The sequence below is a fragment of the Ambystoma mexicanum genome, chromosome 1q (assembly GCF_040938575.1).
Source record: "Ambystoma mexicanum isolate Mex_15411 chromosome 1q, UKY_AmexF1_1, whole genome shotgun sequence".
In the NCBI taxonomy this organism is placed as follows: Eukaryota; Metazoa; Chordata; class Amphibia; order Caudata; family Ambystomatidae; genus Ambystoma; species Ambystoma mexicanum.
This window is the reverse complement of record NC_090922.1, coordinates 807,048,370-807,073,792: the sequence shown is the minus strand read 5'-3', so window position 1 is coordinate 807,073,792 and position 25,423 is coordinate 807,048,370. Positions and strand designations below refer to the sequence as shown.

General features: G+C 47.3%; 1 protein-coding gene across 1 annotated transcript in view; it reads right to left on the bottom strand.

The window, feature by feature from the left end:
* Positions 1–25,423, bottom strand: part of SHCBP1L (SHC binding and spindle associated 1 like) — a 1,561,452-nt gene that overhangs the window by 926,107 nt on the left and 609,922 nt on the right. Inside the window, exon 4 of the mRNA XM_069635012.1 lies at positions 25,334–25,420. Coding sequence (XP_069491113.1) covers positions 25,334–25,420 — 87 coding nt within the window. The remainder of the gene's footprint in view (positions 1–25,333; positions 25,421–25,423) is intronic.

Below are 25,423 nucleotides of genomic sequence, written 5' to 3'. Positions count from 1 at the left end.
CAGCCAGTAGTAGAAAGTTTCCACTGGCCATCTGTACTTCCTCCTCTGAAGCGAAGGCTAAGGAGACAGTGTGGACCCCTGAAGGTTTACCCTTACATCTGGGATCGCCTTTCACATGGTCAGTTGAGCCACAAACATAGCATTTACCAAATGCTTTTTGGAATGGTGGCTTGTTCTGACCTCCTTCTGGTTTGGCACCAGAAGGTACACTAGCCTGATTTGGTTTCCCTTGTGGCTTACCCTTATTGTTTTGTTTGGGACCCTCCTTGCGATTGGAATTATTAGAATTCTCTTTGGAGTCCTTTTTAGGCTGTTTCCCTTCATCCTTTTTCTGAGTTGCCCCAGAGTCCTTGTGAGTAGCCCTGTTGGCAACCCACAAGTCAGCAGCCTTAGCTAGTTTTCTGGAATCTAATTCCTTTGAATCAGCCAAGCGCTGTCTGAGCTCAGGAGAGCAGGCATCATAAATTGACTCCAACATCACAAGATTCTTCATTCCCTCATAGGTGTTCACCCTGTAACCCTTAATCCATCCCTCTAAATTCTTCAAACTTTCACTCACCCAGGTAACCCAAGGGCTACCATCATGCTTTTTGAGGGTCCTAAACCTCTTAAGGTACTGGGAAGGGGTCTTCCCAAATCTAGCTATTAAAGCTAGCTTCACACATTCATAATCCTTCTTATCCACCTCCCCCAATTCCATTACCACATCAGATGCAACAGGTTGGAGCCTAGAGAACAACCAGGGAAGTAACTCATTCCCTGAGATGTCCTGGAGCCTATGATTATACTCAAACATAGCCAACCAATCCAACACATCCAATTTAGGCTCATACATACCCACAATCTCTTTAGGCATCCGGGGTCTTTTGGGACTGGTACTCCTAGAGGATCCGGAGAGAGAAGCATTTTCAACAGACAATTTCTTCATCCCTAGCTCATGTTTGAGCTCCATTTCTCTGAGCCTTAGTTCTTGATTCAGTTCTTGGTGCCTTTGTTCTGCTTGAGCATTAAGTCTCTTAAACTCCAATTCAAGCTTCATTTTCTCTAGTTCAATACATTGAGGACTAAATGTGGGTCCTGGCAAAGGTCCAGTAGGTACAGCTGGTAGAGCAGACAGAGGCCCAGGGGGGACAATTACAACAGCCTCACCTTCCTCTTCTGAGACTGCCTCAAGATTATCAATACTTTGATCAATATCAATATCACTGTTATCTACATTTTCTTGGAGAGTGGGTTTCTCTGAACCATCACCCAGACTTTGGTTTGCTAACAATCTTTCTCCATTTTCTTGCCTTTAGTCAGGAGATTCTTATGCTTACAGAGAACTCTTAAACAATCAGCAGTTTTTGTAGCAAGGGACTCTTGACTATAACTTTCCATAGTTGACAGGTTAGAAAATAAACTTTTTAGTGCTAAGCTTTGCGGTTAGTTGCACTAAGGTATCTAAAAGCACATTAAAATGTATACTCAATACAAATTCCACCGCTGCCACCAGTGTTAGGCACCAACCTGTGCAGTTCCCTTAGGGACCACTGCAAAAAGTTTAAGACTACAGGAGTAAGCAGTAAACCCAACTGGTAGCAGTCTGCACCACCCAGATTTACCTGGTAACTGTGGCTGAGCAGTCAGACCTCTCTCAAGAAGAGTTAGGCAATATATAGAGTATACTCAATAGGGCTAAAAGTACAGTAGCACAAGCAAACACTGACCAGAGCTCTGCTATAAAAGTATATAATTATTTATTTAAAAACACACTTGTAAAAATACACTGGTACTGATATGTCAAGCAAGTTCAAACAGTCACTATAAGTATATACACCTCCCTAGTTAATTATTCGACAAGTCTAGGTTAAGACACCACTTATTTAGTAAAACAGAGGTGAGCGCTTAACCGTAGATGCACTCCAAATAATTTGTTTAAAAAGGGAGAGAAAAGGCAGAATAGGAAAATAACACAGTACCAACACTTAAGAAACCACAGCAAGTCAAGAAAGGGAGGGTCTACTGTATAGCAAAAAGTTCATAGGCCTGGCCCACTCTTGGAGAGAGCAAGTGTTACGGTCACCTGGCTCCCACAGGGGCGTCGGTCGGACCCGGACAGCTGCGGTCTCCACCCACGTGATGCGTAGTGCAGCGATGACTGACTGGATCTGCCCTCCTAATCTTGTCTGCTTAACCCGTAGAAATATTCACCTGCAAGTAGAGAGATGGATTTAGCCACTTGTGGATTCAAGTGATGGCACCCCCACAGTCCTCCCCAACTAATCACCTCCGAAATGCCCTCACAGCAATCTCACCTTATATTCTTGAAAGATGAGCTCTCCATCCTGCGTGGATTTGCAGGGGCGCGTCGATTCCTGTTACTTTACTGGTTTGAAGGCTCGGGAGAGTTCCGGAGAGTATTGACTCTGAGGTTCCTGGTGTGGACCAGTAAGTATTAAGTTCATAGAGTTATATATATGTGATGTCCACTCTTGTTCCCCCCTTCCTTTCTTGTCTTGCAGCTGGCTCGTGAAAAGATGCTCTTGTGGCAGCTGGTGCCGCTCAGGTAAGAGTCTGTGTCACCCGGCGCTGTCCGGTAAATGTTGCACGAGGAAAACGTGTTGTTGTGTCTCTCTTTACAGATGCGGCACGTGAAAATATGGAGAGTCACAAAAGGATGCTTCCGGTGGTAAATCAGGTAAGTCTATGGTGGTAAGAATTATATTTGTTGGTTCCCTCGGCTCACCTTGTGGTTTTCTTTTGTCTCCTAGGTGCCGAAGTTCGGCGAAGAAATGATGGAGGCAGCGCCGACCCGAAGGATGCTGTGAAGACTGGTGCGGCGCTGCAGCTGGAGGTGCGGCGCGTGCAGGAATGATGTTCTTTACAGGTCCGGAGACAAGATGGATCCAGAATCAGGTGTGGAATAGAAATAAGTTTGTTTTCTAACCTTGTCCCTTTCTTTCCTCTTTGTTTTAGGAGCTCCGGATTCGAGGCGGGCGTAGCAGAAGACTGGATGCAGGCTGCAGGCACGGTGAGTGTTACTCTGCTGGATGCAGAATAACGCGAAGCGTGTGTTGCTGGTCGGGTGTGGTTTAAATAGCCTCAAAAGTAGTCCCAGGTAAGAATTCCCGAGAACCACACCCGATTAAAAAATAGTCCCTGTAGAGAAATAGTCCCTTTCAGGCTTCATGTTGGATTGGAGTCATTTGCAGCATAGTCTGCCTGAGGTAAGTAATGACTATGAGCCTGGCGCCTTAGGCGCCAGGACTGATTCCTACTATGAGCCTGGAGCCTAAGGCGCCAGGACTGAACCCAGATAGCCCCTAGCTGGGGCTGCTGAGGTTTTACTAAATGTCTAGATGCCTGCTCCCGGGGCTGATGGGCTTGGTCCGGATGCCTGGGGGTAGGCATCATGACAGCAAGGCGGAATGTGCCCAAGATCACACAGTGGAAATGCACTCAAAGCCTTTGCAGAAAAGTCAAAAGAGGTTGGATCAGTTCAGAAAGGTACAGTTAGCAGGTCCGAGGTCACCCCAGGATAGAGAGTCAAGGATTTACGGGACACCTTGGACAATCTGTTGCAAGGGAGACCAGGCGGGACATAGTACCTGTGAGAAATGGTGAGAAAGCTCCAGCGGGGGCAGTTCTTGGCAGCGGGTGCAGGTCGGAGCTTCGTTCAGGGGAAGAGATGATCTCGACGTGGAGGAAAGCTGGAGGTCATTGCACTGCCAGGGAAGAAACCAGCCACGGAGTTTCCCGGTTAAAAGGTACAACCCTTTTATTTGCGGTAGTGGTGAAGCGTGGCTATCCGGCCGCCGGAATGCTTGTAACGGGCGATTCAACCACGAGACGATCCAGGAAGGCAAAAAAAAGGCAAACTGGTTGGTCTCACCAGCTCAAAGGGAAGAAGACACTCCTGGCAGAAGATCTCCTCTTTCGTTGGGTAAGTGGTGAGTTCGTACAGCAGGGCTCCACCAGTGGTGTCGTCGTTGTAGATGGCTCAGCTTCTCCCCTCTTCGGATTGTTTAGGTCCTGTGGCGACTTCTGAAGCTCCAGTCCCCAAAGCCCTGCTTTTATGCAGCAAAACCCCCATTCATCAGCCTAGCTGTCACTCAAACATGCTAAGTGGTGAGCCGGGCGGCTCACCACTGGGCCAATCACACAAGAGTGCGACTTGCCAAGGCAACTCAGTCCAGGGTGCCTAATCCCCCTCCCACACATCCTGTTGACCCCAGACAGAGTGGCACCATTTGGAGGGCTTCTGTGGAGAAGCCCGCCAAAAAGTGTAACAAAGGGTTCGACTTGGGTTAGAGTTTCAGAGGCAAACACAAACGCCATTTTAAAACCGAGTCCTGGCAAAAAGACCCAACCGGGGACTAACTATTAAATAACCCAGCGGTATCTTTAACATTGTACCAAAATTTGGGGCGTTTAAAATGAATGGGAAAATCCCATAGGAAATATTCCGGTGGAATATTTCGCGTGGTATCCACTGCCACCAGCCTGAAACTCGACAAGGGGGGACTGCACAGTGCCCCCTTGGAAAACAGACCCAGGGGCAATCGAATTACCCCTACCAGTACTTCCACAATATGATGGTTTGTACTAGTTCTGTTCACAATTTGAGACTAGTAAAGCCAATGGTGACTTTACATGCCCTGGGAGACAGTAGTCAGTCCCAGGGTATGGAGTCCATGTTTGGGGGTCACTATGACACCCCTGTGTTACTGCACTGAGGGTGTTGTGTAACACACATACCAAAAACACATGATGCCCTATGGAGTAAAAGACCCCATAGCCCATAAAACACATTACATAGTCAAAGGACATTCTCAATTCATGCCTAAGAGTGGGAGAAAAAGAGTCTCACTCTTAGCAGGAGAAAAAAATAAACCCCAAAAATCCAGCAAAGCTGCTGGGGGACTCACTAGGTTTGGGAAATTAGCCTCAACAGAGAATTCTCCCTAACAGAGGGAAATAAAGCTGGGGTCAAAACCTGGTTGAGAGAACTGGAGGAAAGTGACTTCCACATGCATACCAGCGGCTCCTACTTGAGGAATAGGTCATCAATGTTCAACTCTAGATTACTTCTTCGTCTCTGCTAATCTTTCACCCTGGACTAAATCCTTGGAGGTAATTAAAATGGAAAATAGTGACCATGATTTAGTTCAGCTGACGCTGGGGCTAGCAGTAGGTAGGAAATCAGAGTTAAGGGGCTGTGGGACAAGGAAGAAATCGACTTCCATTAAACTGAAAAAAATTGTTTCCCATAATAATCGATACATCACAGCTTTGCGAGATAGGAACATTGGCTGTGATTATGTTTCACTGTTGAGGGATTACTAGGAGGTTAAAGGGTGGATTGAAATCCCAGTTCAAACCAAAGCATCAATATGATACCGAAGTGGTCGGAAAAAATGGGAATTTAATAGACACATAAGAACATTGCGGTATCTAGGGGTTTGAGAAAGCTCACTTCTACTCAAGAAGCAGAGACAACAATATACAAACTGGTTAATAACCCACACGAGTACCATGCCGCAACAAGACGCTGAGCACATGCTGAAGATTTTATCAACCAATGATTCCAGGAGTCTATAGCGCCTTTTAAATAAGGCTGCTGGTTCTCAGATGTTGCTCCAGTCATCTGCTGTGTCGGAAGAGACTTAGGTCTCTTTCTTCGGTGCCCTGTTGGGCAAAGTAGGGGAGAAGGAGACAATTGAGGACTATATCGGAAGGTGCAAGGTGGAACCTAGGCATTACGAAAGAGGAGGTCCTTGGGCTGATAAACAGGGCACGTAATTCTATGAGTTCGGGCTCGGACGGCCTTTCGAGCCTAATGCTTAAACAAGCTCCGGAGGAGTGGGCATCCTTCTGTATGAACCTATTTAATGAGATCATGGTCAGGAGGTGGTGCTGGATTCCTGGAAAAGGGCAGTGGTTGTCCCGATCTTTAAGAAGGGCGGTAGGGCGGACTTGAAAAACTACGGCCCTATTGCTCTTCTTGATGTCTTGGGGAAGATATTTGCATCCCTTATCTTGTTCAGACTGAAGTGCTGGGTGACTGAATCGGAACATTATAACGAAAGACAAACCGGATTTGTAATGGAGGTGGGATGCAGCATGAACCTGTTTCTGTTGAACATCCTTAAGGCTAGGGAAATAAAGGAGAACCAAAATATTTATATTGCTTTTGTTACCTTCGCCCAAGTATTCGACATTATTGATCGTGATCTGCTATGGGCCAAACTGGCTGCATGGGATTGCGCCAGTGGCCTATTAGTGCCAAATAGGGCCCTGTTTTTTAATACGTGTATGCAGATCAAATTGACCCAGAAGGGCCTTCCATCTAGAAAATTCCCTACATCGATGGGTTTGAAACAGGGTTGTTCACTCACCCCAGAGCGGTTTAATGTATTTTTATCAGGTCTAAAGGCAGCGATGGAGGGGAGTGGTGCATTTCCATCTAACATCAATGGCGAACCAGCAGGCTGGATGCTATATGCAGATGACTTGGTGGTACTGGACTAAACACTGATTGGCCTACAAAGAAAATGAGACGTCCTACAGGCCTATGTTGAAAAGAACGAACTGAAAGTTAAAAGCAAATAGGTATGACAACGATTCTACAGTTTTTCCAAGAGCATAGGGCACGACCATGCAGGAGGGGAGACAGGGAAGAAATGATAGGCGATCTTCAGGCATGGTGATGGTGCGATCAGATCGTGTAAATGCACAGCAGGTAACAGGAGAGGGGGGGGGGCAAGTTCGACCGGTTAGTCAAAGTGCTGAGAGAAGACGTTCTAGTGGGTCAGTGCCCAAGTGCAGTAGCAGTGGGGCAAGTGCAGGCCCTGAGTTAAGTGCTGGATGACTGGCGAGGGAGCCAGGGATCTTGAAATTCTGAGGTACCCCTGGCAGCCAGTTGGCATGCTGTGTGGAGGTGGAGGGGGAGCGAGAGAAGGGTTAGCAGGGCAGAGGGAGAGAGAAGGAAGAGGAGAAGAGGAATGCATTGAAGAGTTTCTGGATCTTAGGAGAACAGGCTCAAGGTGTAGGGCGGCAGGGAGGATGTTCCAGAGGGAGGCGCCTGCTGAGGATAAAGATCTCCCTCCAAATCTCTGCTTAGAGAACCGGCTCACTTGCAGAATGCTTGAGGTAGATGAGCAGAGGGCTCGGGAGGGACAGTATTTGGGAAGGCACTGCTGTAGATAGGTGGGTCCCATCGCCCAGAAAGCCTTGTGGACAATGCAGAGGGTCTTAAAACTGATCCTTGCAGCAACAGGTAGCCAGTGGAGGGATTTCAGCACCAGACAGAGATGCGGTCCCAGGTCTTGAGGCCAAGGATCAGTTTCGCAGTTCTGTTCTGATGAGTTGCAGAGGGCGCAGAGAAGAGACGGGGAGGTTGAGAAAGAGGCTGTTGCAGTAGTCCAGCCTTGAGAGAACCAGGGCTCTGGAGACAGTGAGCCTCTGGGGGAAAGTGAGAAACGGAAGAGTACCTCTGAGGGGGTACAGCTGGTAGTTCTACTTTTTAGAAATGTCAGAGATGTGAGTGGAGAAAGAGAGGGTGGAGTCAAAGATGACCCCAAGGTTTTTCGCCTCGCAAGTGGGTGCAGGCGCAGGGCCAAGGGAGGCCGGCCAGAGTGTGAGTGGGAAAGCGGGAGCAGGCATCCCAATGCAAATGATCTCAGTCTTCCTATCGTTGAGGCAGAGGTCGTTTGCGGTGCACCATGACTGAACTGCGGCCAGGCAATCAGATAAGAGCGAGGCAGAGGAGGTAGCTAAGGGTAGCCTGAAGGACAGTTGTGTGTCATCCGCATAACACTGGAAGTTGAAGGTGAAGCAGGCAATCACACATGCCAGGGCCACCATGTAGACATTGAAGAACCAGGGGGATAGGTTAGAACCCTGGGGGATGCCTCAGGTTGAAAGAGGTATAGAAGAGAGAAGAACAAGTTACTTACCAACTGTAACGTTGTTTCGACTGGATGTTCCTCCCACGTATTCCTCATCTTAGATATTGTCTGCCAGCCTTGCTGCTTCTTCGGAAAATTTTCGCCAGAGGGCGCTGTGCTCGAGGCCGCGGAGTCGTAGTCCCTCGAGGGCTGCCGTCGAGTGTCAATGTCATCCATCGTAAAAAGGGCTTGAGCCGCGCCTGTTGGTCTCAGTTCTTTGTTCAGTATTAATGGTGGCATCAGTTGTGACAGGCATCGAAGGATGTCAGGCTCTTATGGAAGTACAAGTGCAAAAAGCGTAAAAACTGTACGGAGGGGTAGGTTGGGAGCGTCGATGAGGAATACGTGGGAGGAACATCCAGTCAAAAGAACATTACAGTTGTTTAGTAAGTTGTTCTTCAAATGGATTGTGTCCTCCCACATATTCCTCATCTTAGATAGACTCCCACAGCAGTTGTAATTTGGAGGAGGGAGTACCAGAGTTTTTAATTATGTACTGAATGAAGGACGGCTTTTGCAAAAAGGCCTCCTTGGTAAGAAGTGGAGTCTAAAGAGTAATATTTTACAAAGGGGTGCATGGATGACCAGGTGTCCGCCGCAAAAATGTCCTGCACCGAACACCCCTCTGAAGAGCCATAGAAGTTGCTATGCCCTCGTTGAATGAGCCCTTAACCCATCTGGAGGATCTTTCCCAGCTAATTTCTAACACTCAGAAATTGCCAGAATTATCCATCTGGATAAAAGTTTGTTTGGACACTCCAAGGCCCAATTTGTGTCCAGTGTAACCGACAAACAACTGATCAGTTTTCCTAAATCTCTCTAATCTAGAGATATAGAAGCTGAGAGCCCTTTTAGGGTCCAGCCTGTGGAATCTTTCCTCCTCTTTACTAGCGTGTGGAGGAGGGTGAAAGGAAGGTAAAGTGATCTTTTGTGACAGATGGAAATCTAAAGCTAGTTTAGGTAAGAAAAAAAGGTTTGACCTTCAAAATGACATTATCCTTGTGGAAAATGGTGCGAGGAGGCTTGCAAGAGAGCGCCTGAATCTCACTCACCCTGGGGGCTGATGTTAAAGCCACTAGTAAAACAGTTTTAAAAGTTAGGAGCCTTAAAGGACAAGAATGTAAAGGCTCAAAGGTGGCACACAAGAAATTTTAAAACTAAATTTAAGTTCCAGATAGGAACTTGAAAAGGTGTTGGAGGGAACACATTTGTTAGCCCTTTAAGAAATTTAAAAATTAAAGGCATTTTAAAATAAGAAACTTTTTCGGTGGAGCGCTTGAAGATAGATGCTGCTCTACACAGCAGGAGTGATCCTACGCCTCTTCTTTTGTTGAGGTAGTACATAGCCACTGTGTTGTCCGTCATTATCAGGACATTCTTTCCCCATACAGAGGGCAGAAAGGCCTTCAGCGCTAGTCTGATTGCCCCCAGCTCCAAAAGGTTGATGTGCAATTTGGACTCCGATGGAGACCAAAAACCGCTGATTTTCAGATTGTTGGTATGGGCTCCCCACTCTGTGAGTGAGGCGTCCGTCACTACTGTTATCTCCGGCCATGGTTGCCAAAAAGGTTCTCCTTTGAGGATATTTTCCTTGCAAGTGTCATGATGCCTACCCCCAGGCATCCGGACCAAGCCCATCAGCCCCCGGAGCAGGCATCTAGACATTTAGTAAAACCTCAGCAGCCCCAGCTAGGGGCTACCTGGGTTCAGTCCTGGCGCCTTAGGCTCCAGGCTCATAGTAGGAATCAGTCCTGTCGCCTAAGGCGCCAGGCTCATAGTCATTACTTACCTCAGGCAGACTATGCTGCAAATGACTCCAACCCAACATGAAGCCTGAAAGGGACTATTTCACTACAGGGACTATTTTTTAATCGGGTGTGGTTCTCGGGAATTCTTACCTGGGACTACTTTTGAGGCTATTTAAACCACACCCGACCAGCAACACACGCTTCGCGTTATTCTGCATCCAGCAGTGTAACACTCACCGTGCCTGCAGCCTGCATCCAGTCTTCTGCTACGCCCGCCTCGAATCCGGAGCTCCTAAAACAAAGAGGAAAGAAAGGGACAAGGTTAGAAAACAAACTTATTTCTATTCCACACCTGATTCTGGATCCATCTTGTCTCCGGACCTGTAAAGAAAATAATTCCTGCACGCGCCGCACCTCCAGCTGCAGCGCCATACTCACCAGTCTTCACAGCATCCTTCGGCTCGGCGCTGCCTCCATCATTTCTTCGCCAAACTTCGGCACCTAGGAGACAAAAGAAAACCACAAGGTGAGCCGAGGGAACCAACAAATATAATTCTTACCACCATAGACTTACCTGATTTACCACCGGAGGCATCCTTTTGTGACTCTCCATATTTTCACGTGCCGCATCTTCAAAGAGAGACAAAACAACACGTTTTCCTCGTGCAACATTTACCGGACAGCGCCGGGTAATACAGACTCTTACCTGAGCGCCACCAGCTGCCACAAGAGCATCTTTTCACGAGCCAGCTGCAAGACAAGAAAGGAAGGGGGGAACAAGAGTGAACATCGGACATATTGAACTCTATGAACTTAATACTTACTGGTCCTCACCAGGAACCTCAGTCAATACTCTCCGGAACTCTCCCGAGCCTTCAAACCAGTGAAGTAACTGGAATCGACGCGCCCCTGCAAATCCACGCAGGATGGAGAGCTCATCTTTCAAGAATATAAGGTGAGATTGCTGTGAGGGCATTTCGGAGGCGATTAGTTGGGGAGGACTGTGGGGGTGCCATCACTTGAATCCACAAGTGGCTAAATCCATCTCTCCACTTGCAGGAGAATATTTCTACGGGTTAAGCAGACAAGATTAGGAGGGCAGATCCAGTCAGTCATCGCTGCACTACGCATCACGTGGGTGGAGACCGCAGCTGGATTGGCACATGAAAGTAAGCATCCTGTAGGTCCAATGATACCAGCCAGTCCTGAAGTTGAAGAGCTTGAAGGATCTGAGAAAGGGTCACCATCTTGAACATGTCCTTCCTGAGGAATTTGTTCAAATTTCTGAAGTCCAAGATGGGTCTCAATCCTCAGTCTTTCTTGGGGATGAGAAAATAAGGGGAGTACCAACCCTCGTTCCTCTCCGCTACAGGTACATGTTCCATTGCACCTTTCTATAGCAGGGTTTAAATCTCCTGCACAAGGAGCGGGTCTGGAATTTTGACAGAGTTGGCTCACAGTGGATGATCTTGAGGCCTTTGATGAAAAGGAACGCAGTAACCATGGGTCACTATCTCTAGCGCCAGGGCATCTGACGTAATAATCCGCCATTCGTTCAGATACCGAGTGATCCTGCCTCCCACCAGGGTTTTGTGGGTAAAGACCTCAGAGTGGCTTTGCAGCGGCTGCAGACGTGGCTGAGGAGGAAGGAGCCACAGCTGGGGCGTTTCTAGCACCTTTTCCCTTTCCACCACTAGGAGGTCTCCTCTGTTGTCCTCTTTGACTGGCCTGCCCCTTCCCTCTTCCAAAAGAGAAGTAGAAACGAAAGGGACGGTTTCTCCAGGAAGATGACCCTGCGTATGAATGTTGTTGGGGCTGTTTTATAGCGGCGCGGAGTGATTTAGCTGCTGCTTTCGAGGTCTGCAGCTTCTCCAAACTCTAGTCCGCCTTGCTGCCAAACAGCCTCAAGCCGTCAAAGGGCATATTGAGTAACCTGGATTGTACATCAGATGCAAAACCAGATTTCCTCAGTCAAGCAAATCTGCGAAAAACCGTGCTAGACGCCATGGACCTGCTCCCACTATCAGCAGTGTCGACTCCTGACTTGAGGCATTCCTCCATAGCCTCCTTTCCATCCCTTACTATCACTAGGAAACCATCCTGTTCCTCATCCTCCGGGGTGTGTTCAGTTGCTGCGTTCAAATAGTCCCACAATGTGTATGTAAATCTAGCTAAAGTACAAGTTACATTAGTAGATTTAAGGGCCATACTGCCCGAAGTAAAGACTTTCCTCGCCCGAGCATCAATCTTCTTGTCGTCCCTGTCAGGTGGCATAGAAGGATAAGCTGATTGCCTATTTGCAGTCAGCTTGAATCACCAAGCTCTCAGGTGAGGGATGCTTAGAAAGATATTCTGGATCTGAAGATGAAGGTCTGTACTTTCCCACACATGTTTTATTGACAGCTGGTAAAGATTCTGGGTTTTCCCAATTCGCCATTACTCTTTTTTGCAGAGCTTTGTGGAAAGAAAGGATCGGGTCCTTCTGTGGCCGTTCATATATAATATCTGTCATGTTATCCTGGTCGTAACTCAGGGACACTGTCTTCCACCCCATGAAGTCGATGACCCTTCCCAAGAGATTCCTATACCCAGGTTCTGCATGATCTTCAGGGTCTGGTCTTTCAAATTCTACCTCAGGGGAGGTATCTAGGCCACTGGCCGATTGAAGGCAGTCATTGTTAGGCAGAATCCTATGCAGTTCCCTTTGGGAGCACTACAGAAGATTAAGACTACAGGTATATGCAATAAATCCCCTTTGGTAGCAGTCTGTGCCACAAAGATTTAGTTGGTAGCTGTGGCTAAGCAGTCAGACTTATCTCAAGAGGGAGACGAGCAGTATTCAGGGTTTAGACATTAGGACTACAATACTATGGAGCAAGGAAACACTGACCAAAGCATTGTATCAAAAAGAATAAATATATTTATTTTACACACTCTTAAGTTCACACACAAATCACTATCATTAAAGCAAGTTACAACAGTCAAGAAAAGTATACACAACTCCCTATTTAAATTGTAGACAAGTTTGAGCAAGAGTGAAAACTGAGCAAAACGGCACAGTGTAAACCAAGCAGAAATGGCACTCTAACAATTTCTTCAGAGGGAGAGAAAGGACAAGTCATACAGGGTTAGACTCCTGAACACACCAGCAACACTTCCCAATTGGATTGTGAACAAGTTAGGCAAGGCAATACTTTAGTATAAGCAATACTTTGGTGAAAACCGAACAAAATGGCACTTCAGCAATATATAAAGGGGAAGGAAAGGTGGTTTTAAGAGTATAGGTGCACCAACACATTTCCTAGTGAAAAGCAATCTAGAGAAGGCAGTTGTAACAGATTTAGCCAGAGTGAAGAGGCCTGTGCTAGAGTCAATGGTACAAGGCAAATGCCCAGGATCAAACGATTCTAGTAGCTGCAGTCAAGTCTTTGTTTAACGAGTTGAAAAGGCGGTTGCAGAAGGTAACAAGATAATGTTAGACGAAAGGGGCGACCAACCCAGAAGGTAAGTAAAGGATTTAAAACACCTTTAGCAGTACCCAACGAAACTGGAGGCCTGGTGGAACAATGTACCTTAAAAGTGGAAGAGGCTCCAGCGGTGGGGTAGTTCCTGGCAGTTCCTGCAGTTCGGGAGATCCAGCAGAGGAAGAGAGATTCTCGTCGTGGAGGAAGGTTCGAGTTACTGCACTGCCCAGGGATGAAGACAGCCACGGTGATGCCAAGATGAAATAAAAGGTACGCTCCTTTAAATCGCGGTCGTGGTGGAATGGTGCCTGGCTATCCAGTCTCCTAGTGGTGGGACACTGGCGATTCAACCAAGGCAAGTCCAGAAAGGCGATTATTGAACTGGTTGGCCCCACCAGCTCAAGGGAAGAAGACTCTTGCAGTTGAAGATCTTCTCGAGTCGTCGGAGAAAAGTGGTGAGGATCTGCAGCAGGGCTTCACCGGTGGTTCAGTCATTGCAGATGTCTTCAGATTCACTCCTCTTCAGGTTTCTTAGTTCCAGTGGTGACATCTTGTCCTCCAGCCCTCAGAGCCCTACTTTCATGCATAAACCCCCCCATTCATACAGCCTAGTTGTCACTCACACAGTGGGGTGGCTGTCCTGGCGGGATAACCCACCAGCCTATCAGGGCAGAGTGCGACTTGGGTTGTTGCCCTGTCCTGTTTCCCTCCCACCTGGTATCCACGGGGACATCACTCAGCCTGTTCTGACCTCTTACGACCTTGAACCCTTCACTGGAGGCTATTCGACTGGAGACTGGGCCTGAAACACAGGATTGGTAGAGTTGAACTCCCTATTGTCTCGGTGTGCTTGAACCCCTTCTTCCCCGGGGTCCAACCCTTCCCTTTGATCTTCAGCTCACCTTGTTTTCTTGGATAGTGAGCTCTCCGTCCTGCTTTCAGCGCAGGGGCGTGTTGATTGATGCAGGCTCGTTGCTGCCTAGTTACTTCACTGGCAAGAGTCCAACAGGTAAGTATACTGAGTGTTTTGAACAATTCTCTAACTTCGTTCCTTTCCTTCCTTAGATGATGGCCGGCATCCGGGGATGGCGGCGTGCTGCTGAGATGAGTAGCGCTGAAGGTGAGTGAGACCGCGATGCGCGATGCACCCCTTTCGTATTTGCATTGAACTGAGTTCTTTTTCTGTGTCTTTCAGATGCTGCGACGTTTTCAGCGTGGATGCCGGTTATGAAGAACAAATGCGGTGGGTAAGCGCGGAATGCGGCGCCTCTAGATGTTTCCATGCTAACCTGGAGTGTCTTTTCCCTCTTGCAGACGGATGAGAAGTTCCGGAGACAGAGTTCCCCCAGAGCGGCTGGGATTCAGGTAAGCATTTGAAGCTCGTACAGTATTTAAAAATAAGCGAAGATTTGCAGAATGCTTACTAATGCCTTTTTTCTGTTCTTTTCCCTTTTCCTTAGGAAGCGGCGTGCCGGAATGGGAATGACACCGCCGAAGATGCCCGCAGAACAGAAGGAGCAATGAATGATGGGCAGAAGCGCCGCAAGGTAAGGCTGTTCCTAACGGTGTTCTTGTTCTTACAGGAGCTGAGCGCAGAAGAAAGATGCAGGCCTACTGGAGACCGATCCGAACACGGTGAGTGTCACGCTGCAGGTGCAGAAAACGCAAAGCATGTTTCTCAGCCTGGGTGTGGCTTAAATAGTCTCTGGGTATCCCAGGTGTCTCTGGGATAAACCACACCCAAAAGACTAGACCGCACAAGCAGTTCTGGGAACCGAAATATGTGGGGGCATCCATCTTGTCCCCATCAATGCACTACAAGTCCAATCCCCAATGTTATCCTATGGGAGTAAGTGAGTTTGGTGCCACAAGCGCCAAGTCTGACTCCAAGTGGGTCTTTGGAGGGATGGAGAGGCCCTTGAGGGCCATGTAGGTGATCGTGATCTGGCTCTAGCCTGACATCTTGGAGGGCTGGGGACATGAGGGGCAGGAATCATGACAACCACACATCCTGTTTACCCCAGACTCAGTGGCGCCGAAAGGAGGGCTTCTGGGCAGAAGCCCGCCAAAAGGACGAACAAAGGATCCCTGACCTGGGATAGGATTTCAGAGAAAGACACGAGAAAGAATTATTATCAAAGATCTGGCAATAAAAACCTACCGGAGTAAAGTTAATATTAAAATAAACCGGCAGTACGTTAGAGGCTGTCAGTAAAAGTGGTAGCCTCGAACAATGGGAAAATCCCATAGGAAAATATGCGCGGTTGAATATTTACGGTAGTAACGACTGCCACCAGCCAGAAACTTTCAAGAGAGGGACTGAATAGTACCCTCTCAAAAATGAACACCAGGGAAAAACTATTAACCCTTTCCAGTACTTCCATAGTAAGATGGGTTGTACTGGTTTTGTTCATAACTATTGACTAGTAAAGTCAATGGTAACTTTACATGCCCTGGGAGACAGTAGTCAGTCCCAGGGTATGGAGTTTATGTTCGGGGGTCTCTATGACACCCCTGTGTTACTGCACTGATGGAGCTGTGTAACACACCTGTAAAAAGATGATACCTATGAGGGTGAGAAAAACCCCATGGACCATAAGCACACAAAATAGCCTAAAACACACATCAGCAACATGTCTAAGAGTGGGAAAAAGAGTCTCACTCTTAGCAGGGGAAAAAAATAAACCCTTCAAATCCAGCAAAGCTGCTGGGGGACTCTATAGGTAAGGGAAATTAGCCTTAGACGAGAATTCTCCATAACAGCCATAAAGGTCAGCTATTTTGGTATTTGGGTCTATTAGTTCCTTAGGAACTTCCCTTGTCCCAAATATAACACCAGCTGATGTAATATCCTTATCAGAGGAGTGTTCCTCAAAGATAGAGGACGTGGATCTAAAGAATTCCTGCCTGGGCTGAGGATGAAAGACTTTATCTGGTAAAGCTGGTGGCATTGATCTAGGCAAACAAAGGGGGGTCTGGGAATCTCTCTACCAGCACGAACACAGCCCAATGACCTGTTCTTGGGTGAATAACCCCTGGGAGAGACTCTACCAAGTCTTTAGCTCACTGTCCTTTTCACAGAGAAGAAATTTCCCCGCATATCAGCCTTTGTCCTGCCCAGGGGCAGTCCAGCGCCGAAATGCTAGGCAATTCTCCTCTGAACAAGAGTACCATCAGTAACCCCATACACGTGTTTCAGCCTTGTTGGGCATCATCAGTGAGGTGAAACTGTTGCCTCTCTAAGAACAGTGAGCAAGGGGTCCACGTCTGGATTGCCCTGTTAACTTAGGGTGAAACCCAAAGTTAATGTATGCAAACAAAGGGGGGTCTGGGAATCTCTCTACCAGCACGAACACAGCCCAATGACCTGTTCTTGGGTGAATAACCCCTGGGAGAGACTCTACCAAGTCTTTAGCTCACTGTCCTTTTCACAGAGAAGAAATTTCCCCGCATATCAGCCTTTGTCCTGCCCAGGGGCAGTCCAGCGCCGAAATGCTAGGTAATTCTCCTCTGAACAAGAGTACCATCAGTAACCCCATACACGTGTTTCAGCCTTGTTGGGCATCATCAGTGAGGTGAAACTGTTGCCTCTCTAAGAACAGTGAGCAAGGGGTCCACATCTGGATTGCCCTGTTAACTTAGGGTGAAACCCAAAGTTAATGTATGCAAACAAAGGGGGGTCTGGGAATCTAGATTTAGCCATAGGTGTCGCTGTGGGTATTGGTATTAAAGATTTCCTCGACAAAGGCGTCGATGGAATAGACGCTGGCTTCGATGTATTCGAGGGAATTCTCAAGGTCATCGAGGTAGGCTTCGACACTGTGGCCGAAAGGTATCGACGCCATCTTGGGTAATGGCTTCAACGTAGTCGTTGAAGAACGCGTCGAGTCGATACTCTACTTCGATGACGCCATTTTGTCCTCGGTCAACCTCGACTTATGCACCAGAGGTTTTGTTTTCTCTCATGAGGCGCCGGAGAATCTTCCTCCGAGGACGCCCTCGACTTTTTTGTCGGGTTTTGAGTGTTTAGTTTTACATTTCCCTCTGTCACTCTTGGAGTGGACAGGTGCATGCTCTTCATGTGACTTTTTTGAGGGGGTCGGGCCGCCTTCTCAAATTTCTTCAGCATTGAAGCCCTAAAGGCCTCCCATTTTTGAGGGGAATCATGCTTAGAGGGATATTAAATAAATCTTCTCTCAGGCGAGGAGGAAGAAGAGGAAGAAGATCTGTGATGTCGCTTCTTTGATTTTTTAGAAGAGGAGGATTTCCTCGAGCGACTCTTCGACCTCGACCGCCTCGACTCGTGTCGAGATTTTCTACTCGACTCTCCCGAGTCTTTGTCTTTTTGCAGACTTAAAAGACTACTCTCCCACCGCTAGCTTACCTTGGCGTTCGTTAAGAGCCTTATTCGACATTGCCTGACACGAACCGCACTCGTCGACCCGATGGTCAGGGCTGAGGCACCAAAGGCAGTTGCAGTGAGGATCGGTAATGGACATCTTCCTTCCACACTTCAGATATTTTTGTAAACCCGTCTTGGGTGTGGTAGGAGTTGAAGATGAAGACATATTTTAATGAAATAACTGACGCGCCATTTCAAAACACGAAGCAGAAGCTTGGAAAAACGGAACTGAGACCAACAGGCACGGCTCGAGCCCTTTTTATGACGGATTACATCGACACTCTATGGCGGCCCTCGAGGGACTACGACTCTGCTGCCTCAAGAACAGCACCCTCTGGCGAAAAGTTTCTGAAGAAGCAGCAAGGCTGGCAGTCAATATCTAAGATGAGGAACAAGTGGGAGGACAAAATCTATTCAAAAGGGTCTAGATTATACCTGGAATGGGTGGTCGGAGAGGAAGGAGCCCAACCACGCCAGGGCCTGACCTGTGATTCCCAGGGTGTCACAGAGAAGTGCATCTTCACAGGTGTTCAGTAGAGCAGTTTCCATGCCTCTGCATGCTCTAAAGCCAGACTGATGGTCATGAAGGTAACCAACAGATTCAGTGTAGAGGGTGAGCTGAGAGATAGCAAGCTTCTCCAGGAGTTTAGCAAGCTCCTCCAGGAGTTTACCCAGGGAAGGGGAGATGGACATGGGGCAGTATTTTGCCAGAATGGAGGGGTCGGTGAGGGTTTCTTAACATGAGGGTGCACAAGGGAGTGCTTGAGAGAGGTTGGAAAACTCCAGTGGCGAAGGAGAGATTGCAGAGATCAGCAAAGGCTGGAGCGAGAGAGTCAATGGTTTTAGAGGGGCAGTGGTCCACCTGTTTGGATGAGACCTTCATGGACCAGACTTGTCTGGCGACCTCATCAGGTGTGATGGGAGAGAGAGAAGAGAGGAGAAGTGATGGAGGGGCCAAGGGAGTCTCCAGAGGTGTTGGTGTATGATGTGGTGTGAGAGTGAGCGGAAAGGATGTCATGGGCTTTTGGGGTGAAGTGAGCATACAAAGTGGATGCCTCGTTATATCTATCATGGAAAATGTGGCCGACGTTAGGCTTGTTTTAGAAAAGAATACTCCACTTACCTAGAAGTATGCCAATAGTAATTATAAGGCACGAATTGGGGCTCCTCTCAATATGTGCTATAGTAGCTTGAAAGTCCCTATTGCTGTATCAGAAACAAATCATAGTGAAGCCGCCTCCACAATTTAACGTACTAAAACCAAAAAAAGGAAATAAGGTGGATGGGGTCCTGGAACTGTGGTTGAAGCGTAGCACTCCAATATTGCATTACGCGGACGTGACTGAGGAGCTGTTGAAGACCAGCCCGAACGCTGCTAAAAAGAAAATATGGGACTGGGATTGGATTTCTACAGAAACACTTAAGACACAATATAAGCTATTTGAACACCTGGGTAAGGAAATAAAAGCTTTGGACTTATTGCCTAAATATCTGGTAAAATTCCCTAGTCCTCAGCATTGTGCTATTTTTATGAGATTTAGGATGAACCTATTTCATACTCAAGAGATTCTTAATAGTCCTAACCAAGTCTTGGACAAACAGGAAGAATGGAGGCTCTGTAAAGCCCATAAAGAAACATTGAAGCACTTCTCACTTTACTGTCCAGCTTTGACAAACTTGAGAACACAATTCTTGGGGGAGTTTGTACAGGAAACACACTCCAAGAGAGCACCTGAATGGCGGGTTCATCTTTGCTGGGGAGAACATTTAAACTGATTTTTGCGCTGACAAAATTCATAGATTAAGTGTTTGAACTGGTTTAAGTAGAATAAGCAGACCGCAGGGCTAGATTTTAGATGATGCAATGATTTCGGTTCTAAGAAGTGTTTAAATTGAGTGTTTATGAAATGCTAAAAGTATGTACTGTGTATTTTGAACTGTGAATTTTGTTCTCCTTTTTATATTTCTTATGGTGTTTTAATGAGCAGATCATTATTTTGTTCGTTGTGTGTTTTTCTTTTCTTATGACGTTTTGGCGAAAGTTTGTAATAAACGAAATGCTGCGATAACATTTTTTTTTTAAAAAGAAGGGTCCCTTGGACAAGGACACACCCTGCATTTTCAGCAGAGTCCAAGGTATTTTAAAGAATATTCTGGGTGACTTCTTGTCCTGCCGCAACCACGGCCAAAAGGCAGGTGTGAGCGGTTTCTGGGACTTCTTGGAGGCCATCTTGGACGAGACCCCACTGAACGTCGCTATAGCTGCTAGGAGCGTGGTATTATTGGCTATTTTGGTGCAAAAGGCGGCAGAAGTGGTGACACGCTTGCCAAGGGAGTACAGCCCTTGCTGGGAGGGGATTCCAACGAGGACAGTGGTACCAAAGCCTTTTTTCCAGTAGCAGGGACTAGGCATGGCCCCTGATGTACAGCGGGTCCGGAGGAGCCAGACGGAACATTTTCTCCACACAGGGATTAACCACAAGTGTGAGCAATGAGGGGGCCAGGAGCTTGATAGAGTTCAACAAAGGGATGGCTTGGCTGACCAGGGTCTTTTCCTTAAGGATACTTTCCACGAAGTCCGAATCAGAAACGGCTTCTTGTGTGGCAATTTGAAAATGGTCCAAAGCCTTCTTTAGAAGGTTATTGAGCAACATCTGGTCGTCAATAGGCGAGTCTATGGCTTGAGGAGTAGGAGGAGCGTCCAGAAAAATGTTTACGGGGTCAGAGTCACGAGGGGGCGTGGTAGGCCACGTGCTCTGGTCATCTTCAGGGTTCCAATCAGGGTCCTGATAAGTAGGATCTTGGTTGTCTTGACCAAAGTCTTGGGCATAATAAATGTCTTGACTAGTGTCACCTAGGTCATCTAGAAAGACATCCACCTGGGGGTCCTGATGGGATTCACCCAGGGATCAGAACTCAGCACCTGTGGAGTACAGTCTCTGATTTAGGAGGGACAGGGGTCAACATCCCTCTGACTCTTTGAAATATCATCGAATTGGTCCGAGAAATTAATGAACTTGGCCATTCTATGCATACAAGCCTCAAACTTGTCCCTGGTCCATTCACAGGAGTCTAAAGGATCAGGGGTGGGGGGGACAGGGGCATGCACGAGGGACTGGGTGCTGGTGTAAGGCGTCAGATAGAGGAGGCTGAAGAATAGTCTTCAGAAAAAGGGGAGGCATTTGTGGGATCCGAAACGTGCGAAACAGCTTTGGAAAGCTTCTCCCGAAGCTTTGGGAGTGATTTGAACGAGTGGACCCGTCTGGGTGCGTCTTTCGACGAAACCGCTGATTTCAACGATTCTGCGTCAGACGCCATAGATTTAGTGGGCGCACTCGCAACAGAAGAGGATTATCGCCATGGGTAGGCCGAAAGGGTGTGTGCGCAGAGGGCAGCTAAGTTCGGAAGGCCCAGCTGAGGATTTTGATGGGCCTGCGGGTGTAGAAGCCTTCCTTGACAGCACAGCAGAGGGATGGCTAGGGGGTTGTGTGCTTTGGAGCAGGTGGTGAGTGTGTGTCTTTGTCGCCGGGATGTGGTTTCTCCATGGCACTGCCGTTGGCATGCTTGTCGGGGAAGGAGACGGACACGGATGAGCGTGAGGGCTCCACAGTAAGGTCGACGGCCTCATAATCGGAGCTGCAAGTGGCGACAAGCTCCTCATCTGAGGCGAGGGAGGGAGGGTGACACTCGGCCTGCATAGCGTAGAAAGAGCTTACAGGATGTTGTAAGGAAGGCATGGTACCAACAAAAAGACAAACACAAGTGACCACAGTAGAAGGGTGTTTATTGAACTTCAAAAAGGGTTTGAAAAACGCCTATCTAATCCTAAATCTACACAGGGGAGCAAGCTACGCCCATCAAATAATAATGGACTCCTAGTGGTGTCTTTTTAAAAGAAAAGGGCCTATACTAATAAACCTATTGCCAATAGTTACCTCTAAATACAAATAGTGTGGGAAACAATGTTACCTAAAAGGAAGAAGTGTTCAAGAAATAATGTGTCAGGATTTTCAGGCCGTTGGCCTCCTTTACCCATGTTTTCAGCACGGGACAAGGCGGTACACTCGAGCTTAGCACAGTATCTGGCTTCTTTAGCACGAAGGTGCAGTTAGCATCATGGCATTCTGTGCCGAAGTCTCTTTGCCTTTCAAAGTCTCTACTCTCAGAGGGCCTGATGCAACAAACAATAAGTTCCTTTCCTCTTAGGTTTTCACACATACTCAATTTTTCAGGTGATTCACTATTCACACAGCCGGGCTCAGATACTATTTCGACACAATGTTCAACATTCCGGGTGTATTCCTGTGCACCCCGGATCCCACTCTGCGGGCTCAGATCCCCTTCATTTCAATATTCTCAATTTCTCGGGTGACTTTCTGTTCACCCCGACCCCCTCAGCCGGGCTGAGATGCATTTTGACACAAAATGTTCAATTAGTCTCCTTCTGCGGGGCTCGAAACAACCTTAATTCACTTTAATTTGCTTTGTAGTATCAACATCGAAGACTTTCGATTGTGCAGAGGATTTTGCTACACACGTCGCAGGACCACTTTGATGTACTGTTCCTTTTTGTTAATCTTTCACCTTTCTCAACTCTCAGTTGGACACCCTACAAAGACTTTGGAATGAGTACCCACGCGGTGCTGGACCACTCTATCAAGGGCGTCGTATCTCGGTTTCAAAGTTCAATCACTCATTTGTTGTTCACTTTTTACTTGCGTTGGCTATCACATGCGTTTTATACGCGGTTCGCTTCAGTGTTCACCATACAATGTTGCTGCTTGCAACCTTGGCTTCAAAACAGACCGGTTTGGTATCAGTCTCCCCAACTCACCGGCTGTGTTGATTTCACTGGCGCTGCTTTGTTGTAGGAGCCAAGGACAGCACTACGGTGGCAAGCGATTCTGCCTGCCTTGACTATCGTCACAGAAGGACCCTGTGTACATCCGACACACAATGCAGGATTCTTCAGCCTTGTTTCCTGGTCTTACGCTTTCTATTCTGGAGGGTTTGTGAAAGTAATGGTTCCTCGTCGAAAGGGCCAAGGGCACTTCCCTCCTTGCGTTCCCCTTCTGTTTTGCCGTGTTTCTCCTTGTATGAAACTGCCACCTTGGAACTGCTGCTTCCTCCTGTGCTTTGCCTTGCTCAGAGTGTGCTCTCGTGCGCCACTTTTTAGCCGTGTGTGCAAGTGTAATGGAAGTCAGGTGTGTGTGTGTGTAATGGTCAGTAATTGCATGATTCTGCCTGACCATTGAATTGGGACATGTCAGGTGTACGGCTCAGGTGTTAATCCGTTTTCTCTCATAATGACCTGTCTGTGAGAAAGTGATTCTGTTGCAAAGAAGCAGGGGGTTGAGTTCCCAAATATCCTACCTGGTAGGATGGGGCAAATGTGTTATCGGGCAGGGGAAACTGCGTCACGCCATCCGGTGTCCCACTCCCCGAAGATCCCTCAGCCAGGTGATCCTCCCGCAATGGTCCACCCCCAGGAACAGGATCCAAGAGCGATGGCCGCGTCCTGGCCACCTGGATGACAGATCCTCAGGGACTAGCGGGTGAGACACCTTCAGGTTTCTCACACTTTACAGTTATGCTCCTCGTGATCATGAGGGAGACACCGATTTTATCGGCGATGTGTGTCCTTCCAGGGGAATTTGCCGTTGCAAGACGGGCACAATTTAAAAGGAGAGTCCTCTCCATAGCGAGGGAAACTGCAGCCAGACCAAAGGAAAGGAGAGAGAAGGGGTGAAGAAAAGGCATTCTCAAGAGAAGACAGTACGAACAGGGCCCCATTCTCCCTACTGTAAAAGCCGGGCAGGAGGGCCAAGGCCATGTGGAAAACAGTCGCCGAGCCGTCACTGGATGGATCGTCGGCGGACAAGATCAGGCATCGAACAGCCGTTGAAGTAGTCATCAAAGACAAGCGAACCGCAGAAGAAATAGAAAACAGCAATATAAAACTCTTACGAGCTCCACATGATGTGCGGCCGACTAAATAGGTGGACAAAAACAATCTGTGAGACCTCAACGCCTGCAGGATTTTGGGTACACTACATGTCACATTTGGGATAGTGTTACAGTCACGCCCATGTCAACGTCCCGTTTCAATCTTTGAAAAAAAGATGCAATAATCAACGATTTCCACTAGATTTTGGACTATATACACATGTGATCTAAGCAGATTCACAAACATAAGAAATATACTTATATGTTTGATTTTTATTAGCTGCTCTCACTGTGAGAGGTTGATATCCTGTCTTAACTCTGAAGTCTAAGTTTATAGTAAAATAAAAAAACACTTCTAAGGTTCAACAGAGAAGCTCATCAATCAGTTGCCTTTTCAGCTTCCTTACTGCAGTGTCTGAGAGAAAAGGTGAGGTGCTAGGGCAAAACAAATATTCTGAAGTGCTACAATTGGCTTGTGGGCTGTATGAGTATCCCGGGCATAGAATATACCCATTGGCCACAGCAATGTTTTTAAATACCCTAAACAAAGCTCTTACATACTCAAGGAGGTAGCTTCTTGGTTCTTTAGAACCAAGCTCGTTCACAAACCTCTATTGCCACCTCGCTTGGACGTATCCGTGAATTTGCTTTATGCGTAGCCTGCAATGTATAATTGGGTTGCAAGAGCAGGAATTACATGTTTGGAGCATATCAATAGAACTATGGGACTCATTACAAGTATGGAGGCAGCCATGCCCTTAATAAGGGCATGGCTGCCTCCATACCGGGTCCCAGTACCAGGTTCCATCAATGAGGAATAACCGGGTCCTTTCGACTTTGGAGGACCCGGTAATTCCTCCTTGAAGGAACCCATCCCCATTCCCATTTGAGCCCCCATAGGGCCAATGGGAATGTGGAGGGAGCTAATAACAGGCCTGTTAATAACGTCCCGTTATTAGCTCCCTGTTCCCATCGCGGGTCCCGCTAAGGACGCCTGGTTTTACCAGGCGTCCTTACCGGGTCCCGCAAAGGGAACCTCGTAATAGGGCGCCCCGTAATGAAGGGTGCCGGTCCCGTACCGGCACCTTTCATTACGGGAGCGCCATGCTTATAATGAGGCCCATAAAGTAGCCACTATTTCTCTTGATGTGCTCACTAATGTCTGGTGCAAATGGAACACCACATCTAAGACTTTTAAGAGTCTACTAGCTGCACAGATGGATTAATCTTTTCGTCCATTACAGTGCTGTTCCTAAATTCACCAATAAGAAACTTGACTTGACTGGGGGTGGACTTAAGAGTATGGGCTGAGAGGGCAAAAGAGCCATTGTCAGCCATTGGGTAGGCCAAAAGATGGCTGTCTTCTCACATTGCTACACAGACTCCATCACCGACTGGACAGTCAATAAGAAAGCAGTGCACTGAACCACCAATAACGGATACACCATCTGCTGCACTTAAGCACTCCAGAGTCCTTTATTTTCCATTTACATTAGGATAACAAATGTTTCTATTTTTTCCTATTATATAATTTGAAAAGACTTCCTGGGATCCTGCCGATCCATTGCAATTATTCAAAAAGGTTATGAATGAGGAGGAAGAACCCACAATAGAGAACTCGGAAGGCCTTTATAGGTTTGGCAATTTACCAGACCATGTTGCCATTGGTTTTGAAAAGTACATAAATAAATTAAAACCAAACAGAGCGCTCTGAAATCCCCATCCACTCAGACGTAGTTTGGCATTCACCGCCTATGCATCTATAAAGAATCCAACGGCATGCAAGATAGCACTTGGTGTAACATTTTAAGAACATCCACTGACATTCCGGCATATACTTACAGACGAATTCTTTCTTCAATTAGAGCAGTATAATTCTCACAGCATTCTTCATCATCCCAGTCTCGCCAAAGAAAATCATAGAAAAACCTA